This window comes from Gobio gobio (genome assembly GCF_949357685.1).
Source record: "Gobio gobio genome assembly, chromosome: 21".
Taxonomy (NCBI): Eukaryota; Metazoa; Chordata; class Actinopteri; order Cypriniformes; family Gobionidae; genus Gobio; species Gobio gobio.
Window position 1 is genome coordinate 14,877,960 of NC_137117.1, and position 17,540 is coordinate 14,895,499.

Below are 17,540 nucleotides of genomic sequence, written 5' to 3' on the forward strand. Positions count from 1 at the left end.
AATTCTCCCTCTTGCGGCGACATCTCTTCACTGATGATGTGTTTACTGGCGCGAGGGCGGGGCAACCTGTCACTCACATGAGATCCACCAATAGCAAACCACAACAATCCAATCAATCCAAAATCCCGCCCTACATTTTTCATGTTGCAGAAGCAGTTTCACTCAGATTACATCACAAAGACTATTGCAACTTCTGTTTCATTTAAAATAATATTTGCAACATGTAATTCACTAAAAAAACTGCAATATACATTGACAAGGCCGTTGAAAAGTGAGAGAGAGTTCATGCTTGACTTAATCAGGCAAGCAGCTACAGATCAAATTTGATGCAAATATTGGACAATTTATCAGTTTATATCAGTAAAACACTTGGTCCATCTGACTAAAAGCAGATTCAGAAAATAATAAGCCAGCATAAGCAATTCAACATTTATCAAAATAAGCACAGGAATACTCCAAAATTAATCAGAATTTGAGTATCTTCTGCTAAATGTTAGAAAAACAGTACCTTCCTTGAGTCAAATATGTGTTTTTTCAATAGTTTGTTTCAGTAATATCTAATATCGCCCAAAATTACATTTATATGAATATGCACGTATATAAATGAATGCGTATAGCCTATAGCGGGGTTTCTGCAGGTTTCAAGACCATTATGAATTAAATTTAAGACCTATATCACGCAATAAAAAACTTGCACTTCCCCATAGCTCAATCCCACCCGAATTTCGCAGTATATACAGTCAAGCCCAAAATTATTCATATCCTTGGTAAATATGACCAAAGAAGGCTGTGAAAATAAATCTGCGTTGTTAATCCTTTTGATCTTTTGTTTAATTTTTTTTATAAGAATTTTAAATGGGGGGGGGGGGGGGGGGGTCTTATTATGAAATAAATGCTTTTCTCTAATACACATTGCTCACAATTAATCATACCCTTTTATTCAATACTTTTTGCAACCTCTTTATGCCAAGATAACAGCTCTGAGTCTTCTATAATGCCTGATGAGTTTGGAGAACACCTGACAAGAGATCAGAGATCATTCCTCCATACATCGCCATACACCTCCATACATCTTCTATAGTGTTAAGGTCAGGGACTGGGACGGCCATGGCAAAAACTTGGTCTTGTACTGAGTGACACATTTCTGTTATGATTTTGATGTTTGTTTTGGATCACTGCCCTGTTGGAGGATCCAACCTTGGCCCATTATAAGATTTCTACCTGGGACAGTCAGGTTTTAATTTTTTATCTGTTGGTATTTGCTAGAATCCATGATACCATGTATCTGAACAAAATGTCCAGGATCTGTGGAAGAAAGATCGGGTTAAAGGCACAACATTAAAGATACAGCAGAGTATTTAATTTTACAAATGGGGTACTTTTTATCCCTGTGTGCACCAAACCCATCTTGAGTGTTTGCTGACAAAAAGCTATTTTTTTTCCATCTGACCACAGAACCAGGTCCCGTCTGAAGTTCCAGTAGTGTCAGTTACTTTTCAAATGGTCTGTGGTCAGATGAGAAGAAAAAAAAAGCAAGATGGGTTTGGTGCACACAGGGATAAAAAAAGTATCCCATGTGTAAAATTAAATACTCTGCTGTATCTTTAATGTTGTGGGCCTATCTTCCTTCCACAGATCCTGGACATTTTGTTCAGATACATGGTATCATGGATTCTAGCAAATACCAACAGATAAAAAATTAAAACCTGACTGTCCCAGCTAGAAATCTTATAATGGGCCAAAACAAACATCAAAATCAACACACAAATGTGTCACTGAGGTCAAGACCAAGTTTCTGCCATGACCATCCCAGTCCTGACCTTAACACTATAGAAGATGAGTGGGGTGAACTGAAGAGAAGAAGCATCAACATGGATCTGGGAATCTGAAGGATCTGGAGAGATTCTAGGAATGATCTCTGATCTCCTGTCAGGTGTTCTCCAAACTCATCAGGCATTATAGAAGACTCAGAGCTGCTATCTTGGCAAAAAGTATTGAATAAAAGGGTATGATTAATTGTGAGCAATGTGTATTAGAGAAAAACATTTATTTAATAATAAGACCCCCCCCCCCCACCCCCACTTAAAAATCTTATGAAAGGTTAGAATTTTATACATTTTTAAAACAAAAGATCAAAGGGATTAACAACGCAGATTTATTTTCACAGCCTTCTTTGGTCATATTTACCAAGGGTATGAATAAATATATATATATTTTTTTAGATCAAAATGACTGATTTTGTGGAGGTAACTTTTCCCGCTTAGAGTGGGAAATATACCAAAATCTTACAAGTAAACCACAGCAATAAGCTTTACTTAATATAAGTAAAAAGTTCAAGTACGGTCAGGAATAAAATAAGAACTTATAAACAAATGAAAATAGGACAAATAAAGACAGCATAAAGATACAGATACAAACAGTACTTTAGGTTTAAGTAGGCCTAATGTTTTCCCCCCCGTTGTTGTTGTTTGGTTAACATTAACCACACAGACAGGAGCGGGTAGCCTATAGGCTATATTAGATTGCTTTCACTTTAAGACCTTCACTAATGTGCAGATCCAACACTGACACACGTCCCAATCTTGTTCACTCAAGATGTAACCGCCAATATGGACATAGGCATAATTATGTGTGTATTTGATCGCTCAAGGGCAATAAGCCTAGAAATAGAACACATTCGGTATCTGACGTCAGTCCGTGTGTGAGTACCCAACTGAGTTTGTTTTTATTAACTCTTTTTTAGTGCTATCACACTTTTTATTTGGTCATTCATCCACCTTGCGTCATCGCTTTGCCTGGTCCTTAGCGCTTATGCGAGACGGCAGGTGAGAAATTGAATGATTCACCTTCGCTCTCACGATTGCGGAACTGGAAGAACTGGAGAACTATTAGCTGAATAATAACACTCGTTTTATGTGTCTGTGGTACAATCAGAAACTGATTGGCTGTAATATATGATGCATGTTGGTGAATTATATTTGGACTAGGAAAGAAAGAACTACAACACCTCGGAATAAAAACAAACAAAACGCTTAAAACCTGGAATATTGGAATATGGATCAGATAATAAATTACACATCAGTGCAAATTCTATTTAGGACTCCACTGTCATGGTTTGAGAATGTGGGGGCCCTTCCTGAGGGAGCAAAGGAAATGACAGAATTCCATGTGCAATTGTATCTGTTGGTAGAGCTTTTCTAATCTAAAGCAGATGTTTACCACAGGCAGGCTACTTTAGAGGTTTTAAGACGCTACAGTCATTTACTCAGACCTCAAGCAGAGCAAAAGCACAGTATGCTGATTTTAGAATACAATTGTGCCAGCCAGAGACTTGCCACCAAAAACACCCCATTTACACTGCAACTCGAAACAATTAAAAGGTCTGTTCTAGACCTGCCTCAGTTGCGTCGCGTTTTTAAGACGGCGTGTTACATAAAAATGGAGTTTATTAAAATAACTTAAATAAAAAGACGCCGCGGGTGCTGTTTCATTCAATCGCGCTAATGTTTCTAAACGCAAAAACACGTCTCACAGTGTCGCGTCGCGTCGCGTCGCGTGCTTGCAGTGTAGATTTGGTGTAAAGCGAACGAATGTGAAAAAATGTCATATTCTCATTTACTCACCACGTAGTTGTACATCGCTATGGTTTATAAAATGCTTATATGTTTTGGACAGATCTGAATTTTTGACTTTTCCTCCAGAGGAACAGATGTAATCCAGTAAGGACGCTTCACTGATTTCGCCCATCTCTGACAGGGAACTGGAAATAAACTAATTTGACGACAGATGAGCTCTAGTCGTGATGGCTTCTTGAAGATGCTGAAGCATGGCTTTGCTGGAAGCCAAGCTAATTACAGAAGAAAAGTGTCCAGAGGCTGGCCAAGTTCACTCCACCCAAATCTGCAGGCAGAACCTCCCACAGTTAACTCTTTGTGCTCTGGGTGAAGACTAAAAGAGAGAATTAATAAAGGATAAATAAACGGCTTAAAGGGATAGTTCACCCAAAAATGAAAATTAGCCCATGATTTACTGACCACATCAAGCCATCCTAGATATATATGACATTCTTCTTTCAGACGAATACAATCTGAGTTATATTAAAAATGTCCTGGCTCTTCCAATCTTTATAATGGCAGTGAATGGGAGCCCAAAATTTGAATCTCAAAAAAGTGTATCCATCCATTATGAAAGTAATCCATACAGCTCTGGGGGGTTAATAAAGGCCTTCTGAAGTGAATTGATACTTTTGTATTAGATCAAATATCCATATTTAAAACTTTATAAAGTAAAATATAAAGTTTGTCTGGTATGGCGGAAGCTAGATATTTTACTTCATAACGTGTAAAATATGGATATTTTTCTTACACAAACGTATCAATTGACTTTTACTTACTTTTATAATAGATGGAAGCACTTTTTGGGGCTTCAAATTTTTGGCTCCCATTCACTGCCATTATAAAGCTTGAAAGAGCCAGGACATTTTTTTTATATTACTCTATTTGCATTTGTCTGAAAGAAGAATGTCACATACACCTAGGATGGCTTGAGGCGGGTGAGTAAATCATGGGGTAATTTTCATTTTGGGGTGAACTATCCCTTTAATTTGCATCTCAAAACAACAGATCTGCCATCCGGAGACTATATCAACACAAAATTGTATATTATATATAAAAAGTAAATGTAAAATATCTAAATATAAAACTAACCCTAAACCTAATATTTATTTGTTGCATGCTACTAGCAGATTCCACAGACAACTTACCCCATATAGTTTAACATGAGCTGCTATTGGGGCACATTCTCACAAAAGCCCTTCAAGGGATAGTTCACACAAAAATGAAAATTCTGTCATTATTTACCCGTAAGACTTTCGTTCATCTTCAGAACACAAATGAAGATATTTTTGATGAAATTTGAGAGCTTTTTGTCCCTCCATTGACAGCTACGCAACTACCACTTTGACACTTCATAAAGAGATCGAAAAAAATCCATATGAATTGAGCAGTTTAGTCAAAATTTTCTGAAGAGACTCGATCACTTTATATGATCAACAGATTGAATTTAGGCCTTTATTCACATATAAACATTCATCAACGCACACATCAGTTGTGGTAAATGTAGATTCATTCTTATATATTTACGCAGCACGTTTGAGCTTCAGCAAGAACCAATGAGGTTCATTCTCATGTTACGCATCACGTTTGAGTTTCCACAAGAACCAATTAGGTTCATTCTCGTGTTACGCATCACGTTTGAGCTTCAGCAAGAACCAATGAGGTTAATTCTCATGTTACGCATCACGTTTGAGCTTCCTCAAGAACCAATGAGATTAATTCTCAGGTTACGCATCACGTTTGAGCTTCCTCAAGAACCAATGAGGTTCATTCTCATGTTACGCATCACGTTTGAGCTTCCTCAAGAACCAATGAGGTTCATTCTCAGGTTACGCATCACGTTTGAGCTTCCGCAAGAACCAATGAGGTTCATTCTAGTGTTACGCAGCACGTTTTAGCTTCAGCAAGGACCAATGAGGTTAATTCTCGTGTTACGCATCACGTTTGAGGTTCTGCAGGAACCAATGAGGTTCATATCAGGTCTCTTCAGAAAATTTGGACTAAACCGCTAAAATCAAATGTATTTGTTTTACCATCTTCTTATGAACTTTTTGAAGCATCAAAGTGGTAGTTGCGTAGCTGTCAATGGATCAAAAAGATCTTGTGTTCCGAAGATGAACGAAAATACTGGTTTGGAACGACATGATTGTGAGAAATTTTTGGGTGAACTATCCCTTTAATAACGCAATAACGATGCTTTCCAGAAAGTGTACAATGAACTCTAGGACTTATAGCTAATTCAACTGGTGCATTCCCAAGGTGAGCTCGTCTGTTAATGTTTAACGACTGGAAATGACTGGACGTTTCAGGAGGGCAACATTCTCCACTGGACACTCATTCAGCTGATAGCGGCCAGTCACACGCTCCACCCTCACTGTCATTATACAGTCACACTTATTTAGCTGTGTGGATCGAGTGACCTGATGAAGATCTGGGTTGGTTATCAAAAGAAACTGGTGATTTATAATTTATTTAAAGGACCATATTCAAGAACCATTGCTTATACAATCAGAGACCTGCATATGCTCTTCCTTTAGTTGTAGTGAGAATACAAATTTAATTTAATGTTTCATGCTATCTTTTACCGTGGCTTCATGGATTTGACATCTGGTAATCCAAAGGTATGTCAGAACCACCAGATTAATTGCAGAAATGGTAGTAAATGCAACTCGTTTACATCGCCGGCAGCGTCTGGCACTTCCAAATGGATTTCCATTTAATTAAGTAATATGCTTGTCATTTCATTTTCATGCATTAACCCCCTCAAAAATACAATACTGGAATGACAATAAGCTCCTTAAGGCTGATACAATAACAGTAATCTCTGTAAAGTTGTTTTCATAAACTGTGCCGTATGTTCACTTTCATTTTTTAAAACACCTAAGTAATGATTATGAGCTCGCAGACATATGTTACGTCTAATGGGACAGAATCAAAAACAGCTTAAATATTAAGCCAAGCAGAAGTAATTCAGAAAAACAGAAAAACACCAGAAACTCTGGCCTGGTTCATTCTAGCATAGGAATTGTGTGAACCTTATTATTAATTGTTTGTGATGCTTTGACGATAACAGATAATTATGACAATAATACAATTTATTATAATAAATAAAAAAGACTTTTTGAAATTGTTATTAATAATAATAACTTAGAAAGAAAAAAAACCCCAGAAAGCTAAGGACTGGTTCCTTCTAGCAAACCTTAATGTGAGCCTTATTATTAATTATTTGTAGTGCTTTTTATTATTTATTTATATTTATTTATTTGTGGTAATAAATAATTATGATAATGAACAAAATATAAGAATATAAAAGTAACCCGGGGGGGTGTGGTTCAGAAAATTATGACCTGGTTCCTTCTAGCATATGAATTATGCTAATCTTGTTCATTGTTTGTGATGCTTTATACATTTATCAATGTAATTATTTATTATTTGTGGAAATGAATAAATATGATAATTAAACAATAAAATTAATTATAATTAATATAAATTACCTATAATAACACTACTACTATAATAACTCAGGAACATTTTTTTATTATTAATTTTTATCGTTTTTATTTATTTATTGTTTGTTTGTGGTAACAAATAATTATGATAATAAAAAGTAATAAGATTAATAATAAGAATATAAAATGAATTCAGAGAAACTCCAAAGTTCAGACCTGGTTGCTTCTAGCAAATTAATTACGTGATATTATTTGTGGTGCGTTTTATTATTTATATTTTTAAAGTAATTTATAACAAATAATTATGAATTATTGAAATATTCCATATTCATTTACAATTTCCAGACTTGGGGGTGGGCTTGATTTACTTGGTCGGCATCATAACAACGCCCTAGCAACCACCAAAAACACTTAAGAATGCACTAAACCCCCTCAGGAGTCACTTTCAGGACACTGTTTCTTCATCTCACAGATGGAGAGATATCAAACCTCGAATCAGATTCTCCATGTCCCCTCCTTGGATCAGTATACAATATTCCATGTTAACCTGATAAAAACCACTGTGCCTAATGATGCCAGATGTTGCTTGGCAGCTTTTGTGACAATACAAAGGTCAATCGGCGTATAATGGTGCCGTGCGACATGAACGGGCTGATGGGAGGCAGCTGTTCTCGTGGTGAGACACTCCATATGGCCTGCGCTTGTCGCGGGGGCCTTTTCGCACAGCGGAAAACCTAGTAAACATACCTCGGTTCTCATTTCCCTTTTACTCCCTCATTCAAACACAGCCTAAATCCAATCACCTAGGCCTCTAAAGAGGATGATGTTGATTAAAGAGAACTCAGAGAACAGTGTTCACACTAACACACTGGCGTTCACCGTCACATGAGCGGAGAAACACAGTCAGCGAGGCTTACAGAGGGGATTGTTTAGACAGACAATGGCGTCTACCTGATTTTAATCCCAGAGCCACAGAGAGTGCTGGGATTGGCGGCGTTTAATAAAGGAAAGTGCTCTCGTAATCTGGATTTGCCAAAGTGCCCTTTTGTGTTAATCAGACAATTTTTACAGGATGCTTTATGACATCTGTCACAAGGAGAAGCTGGAGTTCATGATCGCTTGTGTTGGACTTGGTGACAGATCTAAAATACAGTATCTCAGCTGAAATATCCAAATTAAAGTCGTTATTTATTGAGTTCTCAAGAAGTACATTATGCATCAGAACTGCATTTTAGAGACATTTTTTTACTGTAAAAAAATATGATTTTTTAAATGTTTTTGTCTCATGTCTCTTCTGCTCACCAAGGTTGCATTTATTTGATCAAAAATATTCATATTGTAAAATATTATAACAGTTTTCTACTTGAAAATATTTTGCAAAACATTCTTCAGTGTCACTTGATTCTTTCGGAAATCATTCACTGTTTTGGTGCTTAAGAAATGTTTATTATTATTATTATTATCAATGCTAAAACATTTGAGATCCTTAATATTTTTGTGAAAACTGCGATACACGGTTTGCCACCATGATACAGAGATTTTTTTGTATTCTTTGATGAATAGAAAGTCTTTTGTATCATTATAAATATAACTGTCACTATGATCACTTTAATGCCTGTTTGCTGAATAAAGTATTCACTTCTTTAAGTATTAAATTCTAATCCCTGATTGTTTTAATCTACCTGTCTATATGTATTAGACAGGGTTTAGGAGATACATACTGTACAATGAGGATGCACATACTCACACACACACACACACAAACAGAGCAGCTAATAGACTCAGGTTGTAATTACTTTTGTGTTGCAGCGAAAAGCTGCATTTTTTTAATTAAAGTCCAGTGTATCAGCGATGATGCATAATAAACTACTTCTAAAATGGAGGATTACATTGATAAGCCCCAGAAGGCCAGATGTGGGATTCGGGGGGGAGAGGTTGGTGGGGGGTTGGATCCGGCAAATCTAGGATGGGATTAATGGAGAAAATCCCACGGGCCGGAACGTTGCCTTTTCCATGAGGATTAGGGTCTTGTGTGGAGTCAACATGCTGTAATCCACCGATTAGCTGATATAATCACCTGTAAATACACCTTGGCCCGCACACATCCCAGAATGCCAACCGCTGCCGAGCACAGACGGGGAATGAGTTTAGACCAACCCAGTTTCAAGCTCAGAAAGACCTGAAAAAGATGCCATAAAAAAACAAAAAAACTGACTGATAAGAAACATTCATTTCATGAAACAGTTTGAGAGTAAATGGAAAATGTAAATTTACAGATTAGAGCATCCCCATCTTTATGTTTCTATAAAACACATTCAGAATTTACTCAAATTTATAAAAAAAATTACTCACCCTCATGTCGTATCAAACCCGTAAAACTTTGTTCATCTTCAGAACACAAATTAAGATCTTTTTAATGAAATCAGAGAGCTTTCTGTCCCTCCATTGACAGCTACGCAACTACCACTTCATATGAATTGAGCAGTTAAGTCAAAATTTTCTGACTCAATTATATGAGGAACAGATTGAATTTAGGCTTTAATTCGCATATAAACATTCATCAACTCACACATCAGTTGTGGTAAACAGAAGCTCAAGCACGTTTGAGCTTCCGTTTACCACAACTGATGTGTGAGTTGATGAATGTTTTTTTTATACAATCAAGTCAGAAAATTTGGCCTATACCACTCAATTCATATGGATTCGTTTTACGATCTCTATACATTTTTGTTAATGAATGCAAGATGTTTTCTTGTGCGTCTAGCAGGTTCGGTTGAGCTTCTGTTTATGTTCGCTGACCAATGTTTAAATGTGAATAAAAGCCTAAATTCAATCTGTTCAATCATCATATAAAGTGATCATGTCTCTTAAGAAAATTCGGACTAAACCGCTTAATTCATTTAGTTTTATGATCTCTATAAACTTCTTGAAGTGTCAAAGTGGTATTTGCGTAGCTGTCAATGGAGGGGAACGCTTTCAGATTTAGTCAAAATGATCTTTATTTGTGTTTGGAAGATGAATGAGACATGAGGGTGAGTAATTAATGACAAAATTTAAATTTTGGTTGAACTAATTACTTGAGAGCAGGCTCGGCCATTTGGAAATTGAATGTGTCTGACTTCCGGTGTCATTCCCTTTTATTTTTAGCTGTGCAAAACAGACCGTTATGCTGTTAGATATTGCGAACTGGTAGTTAGGCTATTTCTTACCATATTATTTTAATGTATTGTGGAAATTATAAACACGCTGGCTTGTAGCGCAAATAGTTAGACCGTTTACATTAGGCCTACTTTATCATTCTTCTAGTTATTTACCTGTAGCGCCTAACGTTACTGAAAATAGCTTCACGTTGTACATTAAGGTAACTGTCTACATCAGTGCTCAACAACTTTAGTAGTTGTAGTTACGGATTTAGATCACTGCAAGTAACTGTTTAGATTATACATATTGTAGAGATTTTAGATTACAATGTTTGATTGTCCTGCTGCTGGAAAAACCTGATAAAGAAATGCCCAGCAACACTGTCATCATCCCTCAGTAACCTCAATGTGTTTCTTTGAGAACTTTGAAAGTTTAGCATGTAATTAAAACTCCTTAAATACTAAATATGCTGTGAAAACAAATAACGTTTTCCTAAAATCTAAAGTAGCATTACCTTTGCAAGTTCCACGTGTTCACTGCAGTGCTTGAAATCCTTACATTTGACTCGGTAGTTCTCTCTAGTGGTCATAGTGTGGACTTACACTTTTTGTCTGAAAAGTTTAGGTTTCTGTATTCATAGAAGAACATCCTGATGACCTACAGCAGAGGTCTTCAACCCTGCTCCTGGTGACCGACTGTCCTGCAGAGTTTAGCTCCAACTATAATCAAAGACAGGTGAAGCTAATCAAGCTCTTCAGGATCACTTGTTGAAAATACACTGGACAGTGTGCTGAAGCAGGTTGGAAATACACTTTGCAGGACAGCTGGGTCCCCAGGAACAGGGTGAAAGACCTCTGACCTACAGGGTTCCTCAAATCCGGCCCTGGAGGATTAAAATATATAGGCTAATATAAATATCCTTCCCTGTGTTTACATGAGGCGTGAGGGCAGGACAACCTGTCATCCACAAATAGTCAGCAAACCACAACCATCCAATCAATTCCCCATCAAGTCCCGCTCTAAATTTTTTCTTGTTCGAGAAGCTGTTTCACTCGTATGTCGCGAAAACAAGACTATTGCAACTTCCATTTCATGCCGACTTCAACCTCCTGGGACCCAGGGATAGACTTTTGTCCACTGTAGAGGGCATTTTAGTGAGTTTCTCTGACACCATACGTGTCACAGTTGTCCTGTAAAGAGCACATTCAGGGCTTTTCAGAGATACCAAATGTTTGGAGGTTTCACCTCGACAACAACTGCCTTGCTCTTTAAAAACGACTGACATTAATTTAGTGATACAATTTAGCACTCTTATTGAAATATATCATATTTTTTGATATATTTCAAATACCAAGTACCAATAATACCAATAATTGTATGTCATAAATCAACATCTCAGGAAATGTTATGGGGTTTCTAATCAAAATATAACTTTCTGTTACAAAACAGGACATTGATTTCAAACGTCCACTGTGGACACCAGGATCAGAGTTCACCCACAAAATGAAAATTACCCCAGGAATTACTCACCCTCAAGGCTCAAGTCATTCTAGGGGTATATGACATTCTTCCTTCAGACGGAGTAATATTTAAATATGTCCTAGCTAACCCAAGCTTTATAATGGCAGTGAATGGCAGCAAACAGATGGTCTGGCTGAAACTAGATATTTGACTTTATAACGTGTTAAATATGGATATTTTGTCTTACAAAACTCCATCAATTCACTTCAGAAGGCCTTCATTAACCCCCCCGGAGCCGTGTGGATTACTTTTATAATGGATGGATGCACTTTTTGGGCTGCCATTCACTGCCATTATAAAGCTTGGAAGAGCCAGGACATTTTTAGTATAACTCTGATTGTATTCGTCTGAAAGAAGAAAGTCATATACAGGATGGCTTGAGGGTGAGTAACTCATTGGGTAGGTTTCACTTTTGGGTGAATCTCTTTAAGCGAGAAGATGCTGCTTTGTATTCATTGACTTATCTAAAGCATTCGACTCTGTTGACCATCAGCAAATATAGCAAAACATAGGTTTTAGTAGCACTGTGCTATGTTAGAACTCAGTGTGTGATATTAGATAACTGTACCCCATCCTCACTAGAAGTAAAAATGTGTGTCCCCCAAGGATCAGTTTTGGGTCCTATTTTATTTTCTATTTATATAAATAATTTAGCTGTGAATCAGAATCAAGCAAAGGCCATTTTTTACACAGATGATACTATTTTTTACACCTCTGCTACGTCATTGAAGGAAGCAATTCATCATTTACAGTCTGCCTTTAGTCAGATACAAAAATCTCTGGTAGGATTAAAGTTGGTATTCAATAAAAAACGTGTTTTTACACGTTCACATTCTCTTATGGATTTCACTATTTCAACACAAAGTGGTACTCCATTAGAGAGAGTGACTTCTCACAAATACCTAGGTATTTGGTTGGATGATAAATTGTCTTTTCGGGTTCATATTTTTACTTTTACTCAAGTATGATTCTGGCCAGATACTTTTAATTTAGTAGAACTTTCACTCAGTACTTGTACTTTCACTTGAGTAACATTTTTGAGTACTTTCTACACCTCTGTAAGTATAATGTCTTGTTGTTTGTGTTTTAGTATGTATAGTGTATGCATAGAGATTTGTGGTGTAGTATGTAAACTTTGTCCTGTTTTTTATGTATACATATATTTTTTTTACTTTTGGCCGCCAGTCTTGGCCAGGACTCCTTGGGAGAAGAGTTACTGTAACTCAATGGAACTTTTCCTGGTTAAATAAAGGTTAAATAAAAAATAAAAAATGATGTCAACATGGCAGCCAACATGAATGAAAGCTTTTTCTAGCCCACAGATATAATTCATCTTCATATTCGTTAAAACACATTTGTCAAAAGCACTATTCATTTGATTTCATTTCTACTTCTTCTAGAACTCGCTGCACTTGTTTTGCATTGAAATATTAAGTCAAATCAGTGTCTAATAATTCACATCAAACTCCGCAAATACTGAAAGATGTCTTTTATTTTGGAAAGACATTTAAGGAACACTCCCTCACACGGGAAAACAACATTATTTTGGTTCTTAGCAGATTTCATAATTAACTCAACAAATGACAATGAACAAATTAAGACGACAAAACAAAAAAAAGTACAACCGTGAAGTGAAAGGATACTATTATAGACCACGTTTTATATAATATAAAATAAAGCAAGCTCAATAAATATGACAAACACAAAAAGCCTACTAAGTAAACGTATAATACACCATATTTACTTTGGGCAGGGTTTTTTTTTGTTCAGAAAGGGAGTTCAGAAGGACTTGGTTTTAGTAAAGCACCAGGCAGTTTCAGTTGAACCTTTCGGGTAACAGCAGTGAGATCATAAGCTTAGAAAACAAGAAATCATCAATACACATGTTAACATTTGAAAACTAAACACCCTATTCAGTGTCAGATGATCTGTAATAAGTGCTCCTCTAGGGTCAGGCGACGCGCTATAAACCAAAATACAGATTTCTTTTACCTTTAATTAAACATCTGCTGAAGCATTTGAGATATTATTTATGCATTAACTTGACCCACACAACACAATATACAGTAAGGGGTTCAAGGTGCACATGTATAACTTAAATAAGCCGCGCAAACAAAAATTGAATCGTTTAAAGCAGTTGCGTGACAGAAATATTCACTCCATCCTGTCAAAAGAACATAATGTCAAACAGTGATTTGGTTTAGGTCAAGATCTATCGCTCATTCAGTCATTTCTCATTCATAAACACGCACGCACACACACACACACACACACACACACACAGTCACATCCAGTAGTGCAGTTAACGTGAATCACCTGCGTCCTCTGTCAAAAAATTCTTAGAAAGGGTCCTTTTTACAGAAACATTCTTAGGAAGAAAACAGGGCGGTGAAGGAATCCGTTTTATTCTCATTTCTACTTCCTCTTACCAACCCACACGAGCCGTCGTAATCTCAAACGTCCCACTGTCACACTTTTTCCTTTGATCATTTCGTCTTCGCGTTCTCGTTCTGATAACTGTACGGCCCCGTACGCTGACCTCTTTTGAAGTTAGTTGTAGTTTTACAAAGTGCAAAGAGTTAATGAGTCTGCGCTCCTCCCCTCCCGCAGAGAAATGACAGGAAAGCTACACGATGAGGAGTCAATCCGGCTGGAAGAGGGAGCGGAGAGGGCAGCTGGAGAGCTCATTGGGTAGAGTGCATTTGTGTCCAGAGTTCAGTCTCACAATGTCGTCCCAAAACATCTGTGCCAGAAAGATGCTACACCTCTCTGGGGAGAAAGAAGAAGACTAGTGTCAGAAAAGAGATGAGTTTTTCACAACACTAAATGTTCCGATGTTAAGACCAAGAACAACATTCCCCTCTGAGGACAGAAAAAGTGAAGCTAGAGATTTTTTTTTATTTTATTAAATTAGAGCGAAATTAGTGGGTAAATCTTTTCAAAATGTCACAATAACCACTACAGACTTAGAACTTACTAATAAATAAATAAAGCATCCTGACAACTAAATATAAATATATCTATTGTATTTTTTCTCTTTCTATTTTTCTCTTTCTTTACTATCCAAGATTAATAACTGCCATCTATTGTAGTCTAGTCAAATCAAGTTTAGTGCTGTCAAATCAATTTGCGATTAATCACATCCAACATAAAAGTTTGAAAATATATAATACGTGTGTGTGTGTGTGTGTGTGTGTGTGTGTGTGTATACACTGATCAGGCATATTATTATGACCACTGACAGGTGAATTGAATAACACTGATTGTCTCTTCATCACAGCGCCTGTTAGTGGGTGGGATATATTAGGCAGCAAGTGAACATTTTGTCCTCAAAGTTGATGTGTTAGAAGCAGGAAAAATGGGCAAGCGTAAGGATTTGAGTGAGTTTGACAAGGGCCAAACTGTGATGGCTAGACGACGGTCAGAGCATCTCATCAAAAAGTCTCTATCAAAAGTGGTCCAAGGAAGGAACAGCGGTGAACCGGTGACAGGGTCATGGGCGGCCAAGGCTCATTTATGCAAGTGTGCAGCAAAGGTTGGCCCGTGTGGTCCGATCACACAGACGAGCTACTGTAGCTCAAATTGCTCAAGAAGTTAATGCTGGTTCTGATAGAAAGGTGTCAGAATACACTGTGCATCGCAGTTTGTTGTGTATGGGAGACCAGACTGATCGTATATACACACACACACACAAACTTTTTTGTTAGATTCGATTAATCGATTTGACAGCACCAATTATTATATATTAATTTAAATATTCAGTTATTAAATATTACGTAAATTCAGTTTATGCAAAACTGCTTTGGAACAATATATATGGTAAAGAAGACATACACAAATTGAATATCGATGTCGATTGACAATGTTACAATAAAATAAAAATTGTATGTAATTAAATAAAAAATAAAGTAGACTTCAATTACTTAATAAAATAGATGCAAATAATAATAAACAAAAATGAATAATATTAGGGCTCTCAAAAGATTAATCCCGATTAATCGCATCCAAAATTAAAGTTTGTGTTTACATAATATATGTGTGTGTACTCTGTTAATTATTATTTATATATAAATACACACACATTCATGTATATATTTAAGAACTATTTGCATGTATATACTGTATATACATTTATATAATCTATAATATATATAAATATAAATGTTTTATATATAAAAACAATATTTTTTCTTAAATATATACATGCTTGTGTGTGTATTTATATATAAATAATAATTAACATAGTACACACACATATATTATGTAAACACAGTTTTATTTTCGATGCGATTAATCGCCATTAATCTTTTGACAGCCCTAAATAATATACATTTTATTATATTACATGAACCATTTTGTTTATGTGTATCTTTTCTATTCTCTGTAAACCTGTTTTGGAACAGTATATTTTGTAATAAGAGCTACAGAAATGTAATATACCTTAGATACTGTATACACAAAGATAAAACACAAAGCAAAATTTGATAAATATCTTGATTAACAAATAAACTATTCTGCATTCGATGGCTATTTCTGCAGATTATCCATTTAATCGCCCAAAGCTCGAGACTGAAAAGAAAAAAAGAATATCCAAATACACAAACGCCACACTTACGAGGCTGTGAGCGTTGAGTTGAGCACCAGTGTGGTGCGTATCCGGTAGAGTTGGGCCAGTGTGAGTTTTTTGTGCTGCTGGGGTCTCTCACTGCGGCCCATGCCACTAGGGGGCGACAGCTCCCCTTCTGATGCACTGCAGGGAATCTGGTTGCTACCAGACTCGTGTGCAATTTTGGCACGTCTCATTGTGTCCAAAAGCATGCCTGAGGGCATACTGCATGTGAGTCTGTGGCTTTCTTCCGTCTCCGCATCTGTCGGGAGACACTCGTCCGATTCAGCAGGGTTGAGCTCCGTCAGGCTCCTGCTGAGCGGTCCTTCCAAATATTTAACCCTCTGCTCCCACGTGAGCCGACTTCCTGTGCAATCTGTGGCTGCCCTGACAATGCCCTGGCTACTGTTACAATGGTGAACTGTGGACAGCAGGTTATCCTCTGAACGGGACTTGACGGCTAGTCTCTCCAAAAACGACAGGCGACACTGGACGTGTGGTCGGCGCCTGGGCTTCAGAGACAGAGCCACTGAGTTCTGAGATCCAAATGAGCTTTTATCTTCCTCATCGCCTTCCTCTTCCACATTTCCTTCTCCTTCGTCACCCGTCCTCTCCGCCTTGTCCTCCTCGGAGTCGTCTTCCTCTACCGGGGCCACTCGACTCAACTGTGATTCCACCACGGACTCTGGCGAGAGAGTCCCGTAGGCACTATCCATGGACATCGAACGGTACTGTGGGTCCAGGTCTGAGCCCTCCTGACTGTCCAGATGCTGGTGTTGGGGCTGCGCTGAGAGGGAGGACAGACCGGCATCATGGTCTGAATGCACACTTAGGTCAGACTGAAGAGTAGAGGGATCCAAAGATGATCCAGATTCGTCCATATCCATCACTGACAAGGTTTCTGTGGAGCCATCTGATTGGCTAAAACAGAGAAACAATAATGGGAGTTAATTTATCATAAAACATTGCCCAACAGTTCGACTAACTGCCAATAATATATATATTTTTTTTATTTAAAATAATACAAATATTTAAATTAATTTAATATATAAAAATAAAAAATATATATTATAAATGTATATAAAGATATAATTTAAAATATAAAATGTAATATGAAAGTGAAATATTTATAAAAATATGAATAAACTAAATTGTGTTAAAATAAAATAACGTTTAAATAAAGTAAATGCTAAAATACAAATATTTGTA

At 36.9% G+C, this 17,540-nt stretch overlaps 2 protein-coding genes across 7 annotated transcripts in view; both read right to left on the bottom strand.

Moving 5' to 3' along the window:
* The window catches only part of LOC307117228 (uncharacterized protein), a 41,259-nt gene extending 37,399 nt beyond the window's left edge, over window positions 1-3,860 (bottom strand). Inside the window, exon 1 of the mRNA XM_079802020.1 lies at window positions 3,624-3,860. Coding sequence (XP_079658146.1) covers window positions 3,624-3,747 — 124 coding nt within the window. The 5' untranslated portion in view covers window positions 3,748-3,860. The remainder of the gene's footprint in view (window positions 1-3,623) is intronic.
* Window positions 3,861-13,197: 9,337 nt separating this feature from the next.
* Window positions 13,198-17,540, bottom strand: part of plekhg5b (pleckstrin homology domain containing, family G (with RhoGef domain) member 5b) — a gene marked incomplete at its 3' end in the record, with an annotated part of 102,252 nt that continues 97,909 nt past the window's right edge. For 4 of the 6 annotated variants that reach the window (XM_079802888.1, XM_079802886.1, XM_079802890.1 and 1 more), the window contains 2 exons: window positions 16,341-17,252; window positions 13,198-14,494 (listed from right to left, as the gene is read on the bottom strand). In XM_079802888.1, coding sequence (XP_079659014.1) covers window positions 14,485-14,494; window positions 16,341-17,252 — 922 coding nt within the window. Of the gene's footprint in view, window positions 14,495-16,336; window positions 17,253-17,540 lie in introns of those variants that run through there. The other 2 variants (XM_079802889.1, XM_079802887.1) reach the window with 1 other exon arrangement.